Source organism: Aptenodytes forsteri, unplaced genomic scaffold (assembly GCF_000699145.1).
Source record: "Aptenodytes forsteri isolate BGI_AS27 unplaced genomic scaffold, ASM69914v1 Scaffold182, whole genome shotgun sequence".
In the NCBI taxonomy this organism is placed as follows: Eukaryota; Metazoa; Chordata; class Aves; order Sphenisciformes; family Spheniscidae; genus Aptenodytes; species Aptenodytes forsteri.
This window is the reverse complement of record NW_008795932.1, coordinates 2,259,815-2,279,759: the sequence shown is the minus strand read 5'-3', so window position 1 is coordinate 2,279,759 and position 19,945 is coordinate 2,259,815. Positions and strand designations below refer to the sequence as shown.

Here is a 19,945-nt window from a genome sequence, read left to right as displayed (position 1 = left end):
CAGGGGCCTCAATCTCAAATTCGCGGGCTCAGAAGCAGATTGTGCATCTGGCCACAGGTTTAGCAAGTTCCCCGGGCAGATGTGTGACTGAATTAGCTGTAATTAGTGGGTCTATTAATGTGCTTAACATTAGGCACATGCTTAGATATGTTGCTGAACCAGGACACAGGGACAATAAGTAATCAATATATATTAAATGACATGTCATCTACATACAGCACAAGTCCCATTGGTGTCATGGAATTGATGCATCATGAATGTAGTAGCCTAAGTATCACTCCAACAAGCAACACCAGATAGTAATAGAATAGACAAGGTCCTGTTCAACTGAAATATCTCAAGATGCTTTTAAGAGAGGATATGAGAGCCAAACTCCAGTTTAACAACTGAAATTAGGTTTGAAGCAATTTTTTTCCCCAGTAGATGACCAAAGTGTTAGGAGGGCTCTGATGGAGATGCAGAGGAAGGAGGGAGAAAAAGAAAGGGACATGTTGATCCTTTCTGTTGGGACCAACCAAAGAAAAGCAGAAAAGCAGGGAGTGGAAGAGCTGGTGGGAAGGATGAGGTGCGAAAGAGAGAAATGAGAAACCAAGAGCTAAAAAGATGCTGGACAACCCAAGGACCTTGACCTAAGCCCCAGAATGGTCTAACCTGCAGAAGTAAACATGTATCATTGAACACTGGACATGAAAATTGTCCAGACCTGCGTGTCTTCTGTATTAAGGAAAGAGCATTAGTGTTTATAAGCCTCTGTAAAGCATGTACCTGTAGGAAAACCTTCAAATCCCATCTGTGCCCAAACAGCTGAATTGCAAGCCCAGAGCTCTAGAAGGCACGAATAACATCCCGGGGAGTTGGCAGACAGCACTGTTCTAGTGTGTGTAGTGCAAGTAGGATGGATGCATAGTCCCACTTCAGTGAGAGACAAAGTGCCCACACCCAGGAAGGGAGCCAGATGATCCAAGAAAGGGAGAGTGCAGCTGGGTCTCACTAAGGAAAGCTTAAGAGCTTCTAGATCGGGAACCCAAACACAGGAGCCTCAGGACTGTTTGACAGAAGGAGCTCAAACAAGGCTGGACATTAGATGGTGCACACAAAACAAATGCTTCCAGTCAGTCTTCCCAGATATACCACCTCCATAAGTGGTCCTCCTTCCAGCCTTTGAGCTGTTTCCATAGAGGATGGAAAGGATCATAGAATCATAGGATCACAGAATCATAGAATCATAGAATGGTTTGGGTTGGAAGGGACCTCTGAAGGTCATCTAGTCCAACCCCTCTGCAATGAGCAGGGACATCTTCAACTAGATCAGGTTGCTCAGAGCCCCGTCCAGCCTGACCTTGAATGTTTCCAGGGATGGGGCATCCACCACCTCTCTGGGCAACCTATTCCAGTGCTTCACCACCCTCACTGTCAATAATGGGATACTGAGGCATAAGTAACCTTTCACGTGAGCGCATCTCCCTCCCCTCAGCTGACAGTTAATGGACACTGACACAGGAACCACACTATGGAGCATACATCTTTCATCAGCTCTGAGTTCATCTAGGAAGAGAAAGTTTGAGTGAAGCTGAAATTTCAGTTCCAGGGTCAAATACATTCTTTCAGAGACAGAATGCAGCATCAAGAGATATGTTATTATTACCAGTAAAAACACACAAGAACACTATCAAGAATTATAGATAGAAGAGACAGGCAGAGGTGTAAATAACACAAGATAAGTATTTATTCAGACAGTTAAATTTACACAACTTATGCTTCTCCAATGCATACATATATTGGACCAACGTCTACTCTCAGCAATGGTGATTTAAATTAGGAATGATTTAATTAAACCAAGTGGGATCATATCAGATTTACATCTGTGTAACAATGCACAGTTTGGCTCATCATGTTCAAAATAATAGCTGGGTAGTTCGGGGAAATAAAAACAAGTTTTCGGTTCCAGAAAAGGAGAGCGGATCAGAAAAGTATCATCCTTTCTTCAAGCACTGCAAGGACCAATCCTGACAGCAATCCCAGTGATGCAGTATTCTCATTTCAAGTACCTTCCCCTCACCGCTCTCCAAATTACGCTGACACTTAAATATTCTCCTTCTGGACAAGTCACAAATGATCCCCAGAAGGAAGAATTTCTTGTGTTTCATCTCTCTCACCAAGACAAGTAGAAGTGTGAGAAAATTGGGAAAGATACCATAAATGCCAAAAGCAACTAAGCATCAAAGTTGACAAGGGACAGAGTGGTCTACTATATAATGAACAGATAGAACATTAAGGGTCTGTTCACACATAAGAACTTATATTTATGAGCACATATGGCAGATTTATAATGGCATATTGGAAACCTAGGAAATATGCAGCTTGCTTTTGTTATAATAAAACCTGTTCCCATTCCAACAGCTTCAGCAGGCTGTGGATCAGGATCCTTTATAAGTAAAGGGCACAGGAGTGTTGCATCCCAGTATAGGCTTCACAGAACAATATCCTCTCAGAGAACGCTCTCAAAAATAAACTCAGAAATGATCCCTTAGCTGGGTAAGCTGAAGCAGCCTGACTGCAACAGCATCTGTTTCACAATATTTTTGTTTCAAATGCAATGTGGTCCTTACAAAGCGTTAGCTGTATTCCTAGCACCTGCAGATTACCTGCTGGGAATACTGAGTAAAACCCAACTTGGATTTCACTGCAACAGTGTTGTGTAACATAGTACAGAGACACATGTCAAAAGCAAGCTTTTATGGAGAAGATTAACTGGTTTAATTCCTGCTTTCCCAGGATCCTACTTTTCTGTGTATATGCCTATGTAGTGACAGAGAATTCCGCTTCATGGCACAAACTGGTCAACCGAGCTCCACTAACGCAAAAAACATGCCCAACTCAGCTGCTTGTACCCTCTTTCCACGGGTGTCTCTGGCCCAGAATCACCATGCAAGTCTAAGGAACAGTTTTCTTACTGGACATTGTGTGCTGGCAGCTGACAGAGCAGTACACCATTGCAAGTCAATCTTCAGTCGGTCTCAGATTTCCATCAGTTTAAGACTGAAGACTTCCACTCTGGCATTCAAAGCTGTATACAGAGCCACAGCTCAAGAGCAAACACTGATAACATTGCCACAATACAGTTTTTTAGAGATAATACCCTGCATACACTGGAAATATAACTATCATGCTATAGCTATAGTTCCCTCAGATTAGAAATATATTTAGGATGAATACATTACAGTCATTTGCAAACATGCAATGAATTGAGTTTTGAGCATTGTCATTCCTATGGAAAACACCAGTCACTTCTAAAAATACAACTGGGCACGGTGCAGAGAGCCAGAATAAGCTATCTGGGCTAGTGCTCCACAGCATGAGCAGGACGGACCAGGTCAGGCATGAAGTAGTGTGCCCACAGTTGGATGAAGCCTAAACAAACAAAAAATTGTCAAAGAGGTTGTGCATGTAGATTTAGCACATATAAAGCTAACTGGAGCCCCCCTGCCACATCTTGGTGTATCCACCCCCAAAAGTATACTACCACCAAGTTTAAGAACTGCAGGCTGTAAATTTAAGAAAAGATTGAGACAGGTTTGAAACATATGGTCCATGAAATAATATATTAATCATACAGCTAAGACATCTCCCTGCTTTACATGGGGTAAATGCAGGTCTCTTTATACAAAAACATTATTCTGAAAGACAACAGGCTAAATTTTCAGTACATTCATCAACTACTTTTATGGTCAGGAATTTGATGGCCTTAATTGCCTAATAATTAAACTTAATCATTCTAAAAAAAAGAAGGAAAAAAACAACCACATAATCAAGCCCAGTCTATTAGCATGAAAAATCTGATCAGAAGAGTTTGCAAAAACTCATGCAAAGTGATATTAATGACCAGCTGATTAATTCTGGTGACTCCTTAAGTGTCTGCAAACGTTTAAAGCGACTGTGATTGTATAAAACACAACTGTGAAAGCCCAAATTCATAGGCAAGCCCGAAGCAACCCAAAAGTTGGCTTATTTCCTTTCTCAAGGACAAAACTCTTTAGCATTTCATTGCCTTCTTTCATTTCTTGTTCATAGATCTACCAAACTAAAGGCAGTGACTTTACCAGGAGCAAGTGGCACTGGGCTCAGGGGAGGAAGAGAATAACTGGAGGCACATTTGCTATTCTTACTTTCAGTAACACAGGAAAAAGCATCACTACTGCTATTTAATACCAAAGACACCAAATACTCAGCAAACAAGTGAAAAAGAACAAGCCTGTGAACAAATCTAAGAGAGAACTACACCTCAAGGGTACGTGCCATGGGTCCAGTGTAAGCCAGGAGGAATGTCATACAGATATACAACTCTTGTTGAAAAATGCTAAAACAGGATTATTCAAGTGGGAATTGAGACCTTCAAACACATGGTTAAATTCAGCCCTCTTAAATTCAGCCCTCAAGACCTTTTCAAACCCACTGATATCAATAGAGTATATGAAAGTATAATGCATATATTAGCAGTTTCAAAGGCTTTTTGGAAACAGAGGAAAACTCTAGCATAGTTATAATTTCTCTCTCTCTCTCTCTCTCTGAAATTAGCTAAAGCAGCTGCCCGTATGACTATCAGCCAATTCAGAAAGTGTTCAGCTGTTCCTGCAAAGTAGGGACTGTGGCCTGGGGTTGGACAGAAACAAGCGGGGGTCAAGCAGACGATGTGCCAAGCATTTCTGTGCACTGTAGTTAATCAAATAGCACACAGTACATTTACAGCTTAGTTTGGACCATAGGCTCCATAGCACGGATGTGGACACTAGGAAGGCAGAACCAGGAGAGAGGCAGCTCCCTGCTGCAGTTGTCTTCATGGAATTTGATATTCAGGTAGAAATCGCCTGTGTAGAGAAAGAGAAGTGCTCCAAAGTACACAGAGTCTTTGGTCGGCTTCACCTGGAAAAGAGAACGTGATAATCAGTATAATTAAACCAGCAACAAAACAAAATAATTGCACTTTGCAATTCAGTAGCTCCTTCAAATGATCTCAAAGTACTCTAGATTCACATCTCAATGTTGCCTTCACACAAAAAGGAGTAAAGATCTTGTCCCTATTCTAGCAATGGTAAAACTGGAGCATTGAAAATTAAATCCTGTATTATTCTCTCATGCAGCAAAGCTGTGGCACAGCTCAAACCAGAATACAGATCTTCAGGAGTCACTGATTCCAAAACAGAGTTGGTTTAAGGCAGAGGTCTCCCAAAATGTTTCCTTAGACTGCATTTATCAACATCTAAATTAAAGGTCTAAATCATGTCTCTGAACTCATGTTAAACACATGGTTAAACACCATTTAACAACTTAGCAATAACTAAGTTCATCCCCACTGATTATTCAGACACCATCTGACTGCAAATTCTAATCTGGAATCTTTAATACTCACTATCACTGAAATAATTAAGTTTAGCAAGAAACATCCCATGAAAAGTAGCCACTCTGATTTGTCCGAATTAAATACCAAGTTCACACTGTTTCTACATTTATATATCTTTCTTCATCACAAAACCATTTACGATCCATATCTTTGCAACAAATAATATCTTTCAGTCCATCATTTCAGCAAGACACTTAAGTAATTTCTAACTTTAACAATCCCATGACTGTTCAGCATGTGATAAAGTTTGAATTAATATCTGCTTCCACAAGATGTTAAATCCAGTTTCAGGGTGCCTAGAATTGGGTTAAAGTTGCTGCAGATGCAAAACATGGAATCAGCACAAAGCCATTCCATTGGATGGAATTTATTGAAAAAATTGTGAAAAGGCAACTTCATCCCAGCACAAAAGACCCAATAAAGGGCACCTGATGCTCCTCGGTACTGGTCTTCCCTCAGCCAAGACCGTCTTACCAGTTCCTTTCTGCTCTCTGGACCCTGAAACCATCAACTGAAGATATACTCATGGGGTCATCCCTACTTTCATGGGCAGGCCTTTGCCCATATAGTCTCTTTTTTACTTGAATACTCATTGGTAACGGGTCTTTTTTTGGTCATCTCCAAACACCTCAGTGTTCATCATGTTACAGAGTCCAGCGTTAATTCCAAATGACAGCACGACATAGCACTGGTCAGCCAAGCCGAGACCCAAGCCCAACCACAACAGAAACTCTGGTGTTGGATCCAGAAGCACTGAGCTGTCCAGATGTGCTGGACTTGATTGAATTTGGGGAGAGAAAACATTTGCAAGGGACATCACTAGGAACCAACGGAACATTACTACCTGGAACAGCGAAGGGATGAGGCTAAGGCTCGAGACAGGTTATCAGGATTCTTGCCCACTATAAAAAATGTGGTCATATAGTAAACTGGGACATCAACAATGGGATATTAACTGGGAAAATATCTATGGACACCCTTTGCTGAAGGGCATCTTGCCATTGCATAGGAAGACCAGAACAAGGATGATGACTAGACCATGGTGGGGGAGAGCGGGGAGATGAACCACTAGAAAAAGTTTCCAGGGGTGTGGGGCACCTCAAGAATATGCCAGAGCGCTGAAAATTGCCTGCCACTACCTCCAGTGAGGAAGGTTCTCTGTAGCTTTCAGATGTGAGGGGAATGAGCTGTTTGTTTCTGTTTTCTCCTATTCTAGGGGGTTTTTTACCTTCATTGCTGGGTCCTTTAGCCAATACAGTCCTGCCTGTACCCTGTACAGGCCCTGGGGTATCAGACTTCTTTGTTGAACCTCCCTAAATTGATGCTCCTGCACAGGGGCCTGGCTGTTCACAAGCAGCAACATCACCAGAGCTAGCAGAGCCCAGGCTCCCTTTGGCTTTGGTGCTGAGCACTTTTGCTGACATTCAGCAAACTTGTATCAGCGTCGTATCATCCACGTGAGTGATCAGAGCAGCCACAGCTGTTCTCCTGACCCCTGTCCTTGGCATCTCCCCTCCTCGCTGGGTACAAGTTCTTGCCCTCTAGCATTGCGTCTGGACATGCAGAACAACATCAAGCAGTCTCCCCTCTTGCTTCCTTCCCTTCCTCCCGGGGCTGCCTGCCTTATTTCCACCTCACTGGAACTGATGCAGACTTGCATACAGAGGAGGACAGAGGCAGGAACTAATGCAAGCAACGGGTGAAGGCAAACAGCAAATGAAGCCTCCTCAGGACCCATACCTTTTTCAAGCTCCCCATCCATTTTTCCTAATCTAGCTGTGCCATGAAGAAATATCTGTAACAACATTGACTGGAGCCCTTGACAAGCAGGAAAGGGGCTTCAGGCACATCAGCGTCAACACAGTCTTTTCACTCATTTGAAGTTCTGCCTACATGCCTACATGGTTGCTCATTCCTCCTGCCTTTACATAACGCACAGGTCTCTGCACAGTCATCAGTTTCTCATCACAAGCGAGAAGAGCCAGCGAGGCAGGTGGTGGTATGTGTCCAGTTCTGACTGTAGCCCATCTCCCTGTGTGCAGCACGCACAGACCAGACAACAACGTTCATGGTTTGGGGACTATCCACATCTGTATGACCACTTGTACAACCACCACTCTAATCAACACTTGTAGTTTGGGGAAGAAACAGGGAAGCAAAAGTAGCTTGAAACCTTTGCTTTGAAACAGCTTTGAAACTGTTGAGATGCAAGTGGCTCTGCAGAAGTTACAAGAAGCTGCTTCCAAAATAGTAACTATGGCAAGTAAGGCTGCCTCTCTAGTGGGGCTGCCTACAAACATTCCCAGAAGACCACAAGTACATCAGCAGCAGTCAGGTCAGTAGAGGGCCAGATCCAACCCAACGGGTATACAGGGCACAGGACTAATTCTGAGGTTAAACAACCTACATTTAGGTGTCTCTCCGCACACAGGGTATCCAAGCTCCTACTACAGTAAGAAGACGTCTAGTCAATGCAGCCAGTGGAGCAAACACAGAATGGTCTACCTGGCCAGCCTATAGAGTCAGGATACAGTTGCCTAAACACAGGCACCTCATGACATTTGGGATGACCTAAGGCACTGAGACATCTGCACAGGGCTGGCAGGATTTACAGGACGATTTACAGGAGGGTTTCTGGCAGTAGGCCAGGCAGGATACCCATAGCACCTAAATGATGGTAGACACCTACTTTTAGGCAACTGAATCTCACCCCTGGTGTCTATGTTAGCGTAAACCAGGTTCTACCGGCTGAAAACTCCATCTCCATTGACTAATGGGAGCTTAGCTGGCCAGCATCCGTGGTAACACCTACTCATTCAGATGTCTCAGTCTGGAGCTGAATCCACCCAAATGTCTGTAAAGTGGATGTCCACATCTGAGCCAGCTGTTCAACACAAGGATTCATCTGATCATCTGAACTAATTACTACTTATTCATACTGCTGTAGTACTTAGGGAGCTCAGTTGGAGATTAGGGCTAGTGCCAGGTACTGTTCGCTGCCCCAAAGAGTTTACAGTGCGAGTAAAACAGTGCCAAGAAAACTAATTTGTTCCAGATGGGCCACAGAGGACCTGCCAGAAGTGAGCAAATGTTCATCATAGCTTCTGAGCTGATTCAAAATGACCATCTACTAATGAATTTCTCCTCATCTCCCACTACCAATCACTTGAGCTAGTGCATGATAACACATGCAGGAAAAAACCTGCTTGAGAATAGTAACAGCAAAAGCAGGAACAACAAGGAAAGATGAATCGCTGGTAGTTACAGGAATCTCCATGGAAGAGAATTTTTTTGGTTTTAATTTGGCAAGAAGCAACTCTCTCTGATCAACTAATTAGTCAAAACAAAACATTGGTAAGAACTAAGAATTTTTAATATGGCTAAAGCTATACTTCAGGTTGTGAATTAAGATAAAATAATTCAATGATGCAATGTATTTTAAGAGGTGGGGGTCCACCATGTTATCTCATGTTTCAAAACCCCATACTGAACAAAAATATCTACTATCTAATTGATAACTGATGAAGTCACTTTTTCTGCTAAATAGAAAAAGTCATAGAAAAGTAAGGTTAATGAAATTAGAAGTTGTGCTTAAAAATAAAGATTTTACTTAATTTAAAATGCATGGAAATATCTTGATATCCTTTAAAATCTTCAGTAAGAGCATTTGCTTTTAGAAGTAGTATATCCCAGCAGACTTTGTGACACAAACCCAGACTGCTGCATTGAATTGAAGTAAGAGCACAAAAAGGTGAATAAGCACTCATTACATTACCTCTAAGATAAATCATCTAACCTGGACTTCCAGTTGCAAGAAAGAGAAATACAAAATTGTATGACTTTTACCCTTTAACTGATTTATATTCATACTGCGAAGCAGCATGTGCACGCTGAAAATTCCTGTGTATATCCCCTGTCTTCCAAATAGCAGCAGAAACTGATTTGAAACTTTTTAGTCTGGAAACAAAAATAATTGTGATTTGCTGAGCATCAGGCTTAGTATGAAATTAACATTTAGGAAAGCAGAAGGGGTTTGGGTTTGGGGTTTTTTTTCCCCAAAGAAATCACATTCAACTAAGCACCAATAATGTTGTAGTTTCTGCATCAGCATGACAACAGACCGAATTTTCAGGGCGTGAGAAGTATCTTCTCTTGCTGTAATACCTGATGATCCCACTTGTTCTTGACCATACACTACTGATACGCCAAACCATACGCTAGTTCTCCATCCTTCCTCCCACCCAGCTCAGCAGTGCAATAAATCATGTCACCACCTCTTTGTCAGTGTCAGTGTAAAGTCAGCCCAATTAGCTTAAACTGCTGACGAATGTAGTTTTCGCTAAACTGGCCAACTTTGCAGGAAAACAAATGCTCACACCATCTCTCCCGCTGGGTCTGCTGGGGAAGAGGAGAGCATCTTCCTGCAGAGGGGCAGAAACAAGCAGCTGGGAAATGGTAGCATCTCAAGCCACCTCCATTAAACAAGGAAAATAATCGTGTGCCCATGACCTCAGCTCATAAAAATAATGGGCACACGTTTAACAGCTTCGACAGAGCAGCACTAAGTTACACCAGCAGGGAATCCGGTCCAGTGTCTCAGCTTTCATTTATAAAAAAAAGAAACTCTGATTCTCTTTCATCTCACCCAACCATGAGCTTCTTCAGTTTCTTAACCAGCATCTCTCTGAGTTTCTGCCAAACTCAGAGCATGAACACAATTCTGAGTATGTTCGTTCTTCCCCGAAGCGTCAAATGCACAAACCAGGACTTCCTTCTTGTCCCCAAAACAGGTGTGCCTTTCTGAAATCTTTTTTCCAAGACTGAATTAGTTATTATGGGGGATGAAAGGGCCTCTGACAGCATTAGATACACTGTCTGAAGAGTTTTCTTCCATGATCAGGGCTCTATGCCTCAAAGAAATATGACTAAGCATTTTCTCTGGGAGCCTGTGTAGGACAAGTATCAATACTACATACCGTGAAATCTAACACTTCTTGTCTAAGAGTGGACATTTTCTTCATTTCACCTTTTTGGATGAAAAGGAGGACAAATAGCAGAAAACAACTCTATTTTTAACTTATCGGGGATGGTGTTTACAGGAGAAATGTCACAATACTGAACAACGGGGCAAAAGCGGGGACCGTAACATATGAGAAGGCTGCCTGGGCAGGCACAAGAGATGTGACCTCCTGACTTTTTGCCCCGTAGGAGACTCAATCAGAAGGTAAGAATACATCACGCTGACATCTCCCTTCTTCCTCATTAGCCTGGAGGGTCAGGCCCTTCGGCAGCTGGGCATCCAAACACTGCCACTCTGATCAAAAAATCCACATTGTCAGAAAGAGAGTCAATGAAAGCCATCTTTTGATTATTTCTGTTGGCATATTTAAATTATTCAGCTAAGAATATAGTTAGCCCCCATTAAAATTCAAGTTGATGGTATATTCCATGCTCATTAGCTTTTTGAAATATTTTCTTCCCATGATGCGTAATTGAAAAATATGCATGGTGACTATCCCTGTGGTTAACCTTTAATTCCCTTCTTACCAATGTTCGCTTAAATATTCAGCTTTGACAGGTACATTTTATTAGCTATCCGAAGAGCTGACCTAAGCAAAGGTCCTAAGCACTATCCCAAACACTCACCCTCTTCTTCATGTTTATTTTATAAGTTACCAGAAATACTGCTTATTCCACTCTGCAGTACTGTCCGTATGTTTTTCGTTCCTGGTTTTTTTTGTTGCTGTTTTTAGGGGAAGGGTATGGGAAAGAATAGTTTTATCTGTATTTTCAGTGTCTTGCCTTAGAAACAAAAAGCTCCTAGACTTGAATATTTTAAGGAAGAATTTGAGAGAAAAAACAAAATCTCAATTATTCTAAAAAGGGATTTTTTTTTGTCCCATTTTAAGCACGCTTTCTATTTTTCTTTATGGCTTTATAAGAGTATGCTAAGCGACAAGGAAATGAACCAGCTCATCACATTGGTCATTAATGTTTAGTATTTTCTTTTTGCAGTCTGTTGCATTTCCTCAGGACCTGACTGAAACTTATTTGCTGAGTTCCTTGGCTCAGCATGGGGAATATTTCTTACGGACTAAAGAGAAAAAATTACTTAAAATCTATTACTGCAGACTGCACCGAATGGCTCAAGGGACTGGCAATATGGTATTAAACATTTTATCTAGGTTACCCGTTCACATTTAGTCAGATCTGCAGTGACCAAAAGTTACTGTGTCTGATAGTTTACTAGTGGTTTATATGATAGGAAATTACAGTCTTAAACCATTTCAGAGAGATGATTCTATATCCCCAAACCTAGCAGCACCTTTAGCAATAGCTGCCATAATCGTGGTGCTTTCCAAAAATTAATCTGCCTTAAAACGCACAATTGAATAATGAAGCCCTTTTCTGCGAATGCATGTTATCCAAAATCATGATCCCTTTGATAGAAAGACTTACTGAATCGATGTAGAAGGTGTTGGATCCCACAAAGGTGATAGCATCTTGCAGCTCATAGTTGTGCACCCCATTTTGGTAATCCTGGTAGGGCGTCACGGTAAGAGCGAAGGGCCCCACGCTGTGTTTGCTCCAGTTGGTCAGCTTCACCTCCAGCGGGATGGGGTCCCCCACTTTGCAGTCCACCACAATATCGCAGTCGCAAAGCTTGCCATCAATGAGGATATCTGCAAATCAAGAAAACAATTCCACATTATGTGGGACTCCTGCTTTAGAAACTGTATTAATCTTGATAGGAAACTTAACAAGAAAAAGTAACCCAAATGAAACCAAGAGTGCATGACGGTTAACCTCAGGAAAGAAAACCCAGCGCTGCAGTGTTGTGTAGGATAGTGTTGCAGGGAAACTACTTGCAACAACCAGTTTATGAAGGTCTGATATCTGTCCACAGCTGTTGAAAAAGCTATGAAAAAACTCAATTATGATCTATACACAGGCACCCAAAGATATCTTTTTAACCTCCTTGCTTGCAGGCCAAAGCCACAGACAACTTCTCGTGCTTCTCCTACAAATCAACAGCATCAGGTGAAGGGAAATACAAACAGGAATCATCAATACAAGTGGTAGCTAGATAGATCCAGGGCTGGATGCCCCTGTTCACATGTTACAGCCAGAATAAATCCTCCTGTATGGAGGTGACCTTTTGGAGCAGGACAGACACTGCCAGAATTTGCAATGTAATACATATATTAAAGTCCAGATTATAAGGAAAAAAGGGATTTTAAAATTACACAGCAGTACTACGAGCTTGTTCACTCTTTGCGCTTTAATTCATTCTGGGATTTCTATTTTTAACTTTCTACTTTTCTTTCCCTTACTGGGATAGCAGAAAATATAAAGCCTCTAAATTGGTTACTGCTGGGACAACGACAGCCGGAGTAATGTGTCCACTAACCTTGCCCATTTGCTTATACAGAACCAAAATGTTTCATTACCAACACACTATGAAATTGCTAGTCCAATTCCCCGCTCTGAAAGGGTTCCCAGTTGTGCAGTATTACTGTATTTTTCAGATGAGGGTTATCTCCGATGCACTATTAATACAGGAACATTTCTATTTCACTATGGGTTCACGTTCAGAGATAAGAGAAAGCGCTGGGCACGTGTAAGAAAGCATCCCCTCTGTGAATACCTGTCCCCATGAGGCATTTCAATCACTCCAGCTCCTCCTCAGTCGCTTGCCTTATGACATACCACATATTATTCCTCTGCCAACAGCATCGGATTTACATTAGTAATATCCCCTCTTCAAGAAAAGACACTATTTTTATGCTTCAGGAGCTTTCACAGAAAAAAACATTTTACACCAAAGTGATTTTTTTTTTTTTAAACTTATTTTTGTTTTGTTGCCTTAGATGAAAAACTACAAAATGATGCATGTTCTCATGATGCCCTTTAGCCGGGCAAACTGAACAAGCCTTCGCATAGCAACTGGAAAAAAAAAAACAACACTAGTGCCAAAGAAGAAACAAGTTCAGAAAGGGACATTGATTCCAGAGGTCAGGTCAGCAAAGCTGAACTACCCAGATGAAACCCCCTCCTTGCCCAAAGCTGCCCAAATGCAGCAGCAAGTCCCAGATACAAGAGGCTTGGCAGAGTGAGCACAAAGAAACCCTGCAATGCTCAAGCTGCAGCTACCCAAAACCCATGCCGGTGTCCCAGCTGGAACAGTCCCCATGCCAAAACTAGCCTTTCCAAAGGAGATGCCCCGTTTTTGACAATGATAGCACTGGTGAGGCCACACCTGGAGTACTGTGTCCAGTGCTGGGCTCCTCAGTGCAAGAGAGACATGGACATACTGGAGAGAGTCCAATGAAGGGCCATGAAGAGGATTATGGGACTGGAGCATCTCTCCTGTGAAGAAAGGCTGAGAGAGCTGGGACTGTTCAGCCTGGAGAAGAGAAGGCTCAGGGGGATCTTATTAATGATAAGGGAGGGTGCAAAGAGGACAGAGCCAGGCTCTTTCCAGTGGTGCCCAGTGACAGGACCAGAAGCAATGGGCACAAACTGAAACACAGGAGGGTCGCTCTGAACATCAGGAAACACTTTTTTACTGTGAGGGTGACCGAGTGCTGGCACAGGTTGCCCAGAGAGGCTGTGGAATCTCCTTCCTTGGAGATATTCAAAAGCAGTCTGGACTTCTGCCATCCTGGGCAACTGGCTCTAGATGGCCCTGCTTGAGCAGGGGAGTTGGACTAGATGATCTCCAGAGGTCCCTGCCGACCTCAACCATTCTGTGATTCTGTGAAAGGAAGTTATAATCACCACTGCATTTTAGGAAAGGGCTAGCCATGTTTGGCCAATGCCATGTTTGGCATTGGATGTCTTTGCAATAGCACACTCTAACGTTAGGGGCTCTCCTGCCCAACATGATCAAATTGCTTCTTGCAGGACTGCCATAAGATCATGGAGGTGAAGTAGTGATTATAATGGTATCCCATTATCTGGGATTAACTGACTTGAATTTTTCAAAACACAAAAATGTGTGTGTGTAATCTTTATGCTTCCCAGCCTCCTGCCACAGAAGTGAAGGCCAGTTGCTTCCTTCAAAAGAACTGCATTTATATCAATTCATTACTTTATATCAGTTTATGTTTTCAAGCTTCTCCCTGCAAGGTAAGTGCTTTCATTTAAAAAAAAAAATTTAAAAAAATCCTTTTTTTTCTGGTTCCTCCAGCCAGCAGGTCTTACAGCTGTGAGAACGGTTAGCTCCCCAGACCAGCATAAACCTTCAGAAATACTCAGTGAGCTAAGTGGATGAATCTTTATTTTCAAGCTGCTTATCAACTTGCCTTTTAGCTTTAAAATTCGATGCTCTGCTGTAGGAATTGTAAATGAACCCTTTGCCCTCTGCCTCCACCTTTGTATCTAATAATAGCTCAAAGCATTGCTTCCCGATATCTTCATGTGAAAATAGAAAATCCAAACAAAAGGGAAGCAACTGTCTGGCTCAACCAGACTAATTTTCTTTCGTATTCCTAAAAAAATTCAATTAATTTAAGATTGATTTAAGACCATGTGTGTGCATACGTGCTTGTGTACATATTGAGAGATTATTTCCTTCCCTCCCAGCACACCCTTCCCTCTTGCAGTACCGAAGCCAAGGATCTCAATGAGATGTCAGATGAGAAAACACACACGGCTGGCGTGCAAAATACTATGGAAAGGAGTGTTTAAAAACAGTCCCCTTTCATCAGAGAGAACAGCTTGGTTTGACAGGCAGTTTTACTCCCTTCCTGACACAGAAAACATCTCATGGACCATACGGGTTTGCTTTAATATTTTCATCCATGAACAGAGGAAAAGCCATGTGTACAGGGTCCCATTTCTGCAGATTCAGCTCACTCACACAGATGGCATATAAAAGCTGAGACTGCTCACACCACTGCTGTGAGAGTGAATCATTATTGGCTTCAGTATACAGTAGCTCTGAATCAGAAGACACAGTTGCTAGCACAGAAGACAGTGGTGGCCATATCTCCATCTTCCAAAGATTCAGAGACAAGATAAACAGTATTTCAGAAAATTAGAAGGAACAAGTTTAATGCAAACAGCATATATAAATTACATAAAAAAGGTGGAAGCATAAACTCTGGCTGTCAGAGGGAAAAAGGCACAAAGACCTAGCAATCTCCTCCTAAATAAAAGTTAAAGCCTTTTTTAAGTACTTTAATAACCCAACAGAATGCTGCTTCTCCCACCCCTTCTTGCTCATTTACCTACACGTCTGCTATGTTGGCATCCTTGGGTGCCAACATTACCCTGCAATGCTTGATAGCCATGAAAAAAGGAAAGACACAGTCTTTCGCACCCACGAACAGGCATGGGACCGCTCTGAGGAGGTGCAGGATATTTTATTTCTAGGACCTTCTCTAAGTGATTATTTTACCAAGGGAGAAAATGTTCAACACATTTTGGAAGGCAGAGGATGAGGATGATACAAGCCACTGAGAATCATAGAATCAGAATCATTTAGGTTGGAAAAGACCCTTAAGATCATCAAAAGAATGGGTGAGAAAGGTGATTGGAAAGCCTTGCTTTGTCACTGATGGCCTTAGCCAAGCCTCTTAAGATCTCGATGAATTCACCTTTTAGATGGAAAAACTACTTCATGGCCAGTTGATAGGTGATGCTTATTGACACCACAATGGCTGGGAGACCGTTATATGAAAATAATATATCAGATTTCATATAGCGTCTGTCTTTCAGGATCTCAAAACTCAAGAAAAGGGAATGAATGTTACTAACGGGAAGACAACCACTATTCCACAAGAAAAACAATTTACCATCACCTGCCAGGTGCACTTCTGTCTACATCACCCAAAGGAGCAGCTTGGAAATGAATACCAAACATTATTAACATTTTGTGTTATTTACTCTGCTGATGCTAACACACAGTAAGTTGTTCTTGCTACTTTGTCAAGTTTCCACGTGAGCACTCGCAACTCATTGGCCCACCTGTACGTCAAGAGTCCTGAGTCATGGCTAATTGCATTTCCGCACCCAACTCCCTAGTTGCCACTGTGGAAGTTTAATTTTGGAAAGCCGCATACAAATACATGTTTAATCTCAGTGGAAACGCACATTCCAGCAATGTTTACTCTCCTCATTCAAGTTTGGGTTGATTTTAAAAAACAGGCTGCAGAGGAAGGCAGGGTGTTTGTGCTCATCTTTACAGTCGGGGGTGGAGAAATTTCCATTGGATATTTGCTTTTAAATTTGATGTTGAATCCCGAACTGAAGCAGATGCATTGGTCTCTGCCATTCGCTGCAGCTGGGAACCTGTCTCAAGACGTCGAGCAAACACCTCACAGAGGCATAGCTTTGCACAAACAAGTAGGTCAACAAAACTCAAGGCAAGAGATGCCCAAATGAGTAAATACGTCTCACACAAGAGGTAAAAGAGATCTTCAAACCCAGCAAAGCAAGCCTTGCTCAGCTGTACTGTGATAGGGGAATTTTAGTCAACCATTTTTTATGCTGTTAGAGCTGTTCCCAAATACTAGTTTTACTCATCTCGGTCTGCAAACTGGGAGAGCTACGGTCTGAGGAGGGGAGAGGAGCAGCAGCAACGCTGATGTCTCTAGAAAATGCCCATTAGGTACTTGGATGGAGGAAAGCCAAAGACCAAGAGCCCAAGCCACAGTTGCTGCAGTGAAAGTCTCGCAGAATGATTCAGTTTTTCTGTGTTCACCAAATCTAAAGTGCTGATTAAAATGTCTGCCCAGGCCAGCTTTACTTCTAATTGCCCTAAAAGAGCAAGGAAAGGGCCAGCCATTCTGTTTGGAACAACTACCGGTTTTTTTTTTTTTTCTCCTGTCCTCTTCTGCAAGAATGTTTGTTCAGGATTTTGCAAGGAACTTAACAATGCAAAGAGAAATCTTTTTTTCTTTTTTTTTTTATTTTTTAAATCAGTCATTTAGAAATAGGTTGAACAATTCTGTCCGTTTCTGATCTTACATATTATGGAGATGGAAGAAAGATCAGAATGGAGGAAAAAACCTGTACTACAGGCGAACTCTGCGTACTGTAAGGTACAGAGCAAGCTGATCCTGCCTGTCTCCAAACAAGCAAGCTCCCTGTCCCTCCTCTCATGCTGCATGTCAGGTCACAGCAACAGTTTTAGCAGCCTGTGATTTGGGGTTCAGTCGGCTGCTTAGAGGAGCTGGCAGGCAACATGTGGCGTTCTGTTGAGACAACAGGCTCATTGAATTTTCTTAGGTATCTCCTCCAATATATGAACCTAAACACTGTTTCTGTTTCCCCTCTTCCCACTTGCTCTCCCTCATGTAGACCAATTCCCTTTCATTTTCGAAACCATTCATGCAAATTATTTACACACAGAGATATAGCATTGGTTACATTTGTTTGTCTATTATGAGGTCCTGCAGTGTTTTCAGAGCTGAATACATCCATACAAAAGATATTTCTATGAATATAAAAACTGTGTTCCCTGTCACTCTCATCATGAAAATGCTGAATGGTTATTTAATAACATGACAGCCTCATAGCTATTTGCACAAAATCTTCTGTCTGTGATTCGGATCTGCTCCTCACACTAAACCTGAGCATCTTAACTTGGAATAACATCCTCGTGTTCATTCATGGTTATACTGACAGAATACTGAGCCAAATCCATCCCCTGCATAATTTCATTGCAGTCAATAGTAACAGAGCACAGAGGTATACAGATGTTTGTATTGTAACAGGTTCAAATGACACGAATATCTCACCTTGTCAACCACTGCTAGTCCTGTCCTAGAAAGTGTACTTATACTCAGAGCCTGCTGATCCAAAACGCCTACGGACCTGAAGAGTTCAGCTCCTCTTTGGGTCAAGGCTCTTGGACAGGGATGAAAAAAAAATACAGGAAAAGATATGAACAAACCAGTGCAGCTTCCTGCAAGTAGCCACAACCCAGAGATCTTCAGCTAACGTAGGGGCACGAACCTGAAAACAGGAAAGTTGGCAGAGGCTGGGATGACTGAACATGAATACAGGCTAGTGAAAGAGGCAATTGCTTTCACAAGACCTCTGAGCTGCCTGATTTCTGGCAGACTTCCCATCCCCAAACATTTCACAATTGAATTAAGGACACTTTATTCGCTCCAAAAGCAATTAAAAATAAAAACACAGTTAAAATATAGTTCCAACAACAATAAGTAATTAGTCTTTGATAATTGTCTGTGTCATCCTAGTTAATCACTCTTTTGCTGTGGCCAGTATGCTGATGACAGATCCCGACTGGTCCGATTATTGTTCCTGCCAAATTGTTTCGAGTTTGTGTCTGTTCTTAACTCTGTGATGACAACGGTCTGAGGATGCTGCAGCATCCCCGTTGGACTCGCTTGCAAAAGGATTTTTCAACGCTGTGCATTTGGATTGAGCAAGCTTTCTTCCTCCAAACCAGTACGGCGTTTATGTCCAATTTTAAACCCCAAATCTATCCTTAGCAGACACATGATCAGCATTCAATTTCAATGCTACTTGATCTCAGCTGTAAACATTTAGATGTAGTACAATCTTCTTCAATTAACTCTAAATACCAGGGTCACGGTAGCTGAAAAGAGAAGCATGAACGTGTCTAGTGCTCTGGGGTTTGGCTGCCTCCAAATTTTACTTGGGATCTTAAAACAGCAAACCTGAATGCACATTAACCACAGATTTATTTAAGAAATGAGTTGTTCAGTTTAACCTCGCTGGCTTTGGTGGGAGTTATTTTATTTTGCACATGCCTTTTACGACAGACATTTCTCCTGCCCTGTGAAATTGCTGGCACACGGACGGCACCTGCTTGTCTCACTCCTCCTCCGGCAGCCAAGATAACCTGCCATTTGGTGATCTGCCCAATTTGCTACGAAAGTGAAAATCACTTCAGAGTTTGTACTGCTTGTGTCCAGTCCTAATCTAAGTGCTCAAAGGCAGACCCCTAAAATTTTAAAATTCTCAAAGCTCTCTGTTTTCCAGTGAGCCTGAGCTCCTTTTGACTTATTTTAAAATATTCCATGACATAGCCTCAGCTTGCTTAAATAGTCTCATTTCTGAATGTGGGCCAACCCCTTTTTATCTATTTATCACAAGCAGGCTCACAGAAGACTTCTTTTGATTATCTGCTACACAGCCAGAAGGTCAGGCTGGCATACAGTGTATGCCTGTGTTTTGAAATTTCATGATCCCAGGATTTGCATGTTATTTTAGGTTACTGAAAACTTTATTTCTATAGCTTGTATGTGGCAGGACTATTTTCAGAGCATTCTTACCCTGCCTTGGGAAAAAAAAAAAGGAAAAAGGAAAGGAAAAAAAGGAAAAAAGAAAAGCCCTATATTACATTTAAACAAAACTAATCCATACTAGGATATATCATATAACACTATCTTTTGTATACTGGCAGCTTCATGCAAAACCGCTGCAGGTCATGAATAACATGGCTTAACCTACAGCTTACTGAAAGAAAATCACCTTATTCCTCACTGGTTGCAAATGAGACTTAAAATTTTCTCCTTCTTTCTGCCATTCTACAATGATGGACCG

General features: G+C 42.0%; 1 protein-coding gene across 2 annotated transcripts in view; it reads right to left on the bottom strand.

Moving 5' to 3' along the window:
- Positions 1-4,626: 4,626 nt before the first annotated feature.
- TRAPPC9 (trafficking protein particle complex 9) overlaps positions 4,627-19,945 on the bottom strand; it is a 562,867-nt gene continuing 547,548 nt past the window's right edge. For both annotated transcript variants that reach the window (XM_009285082.2, XM_019473612.1), the window contains 2 exons: positions 11,858-12,081; positions 4,627-4,920 (listed from right to left, as the gene is read on the bottom strand). In XM_009285082.2, the coding sequence (XP_009283357.1) occupies positions 4,741-4,920; positions 11,858-12,081 (404 nt within the window). In that variant the 3' untranslated portion in view covers positions 4,627-4,740. The remainder of the gene's footprint in view (positions 4,921-11,857; positions 12,082-19,945) is intronic.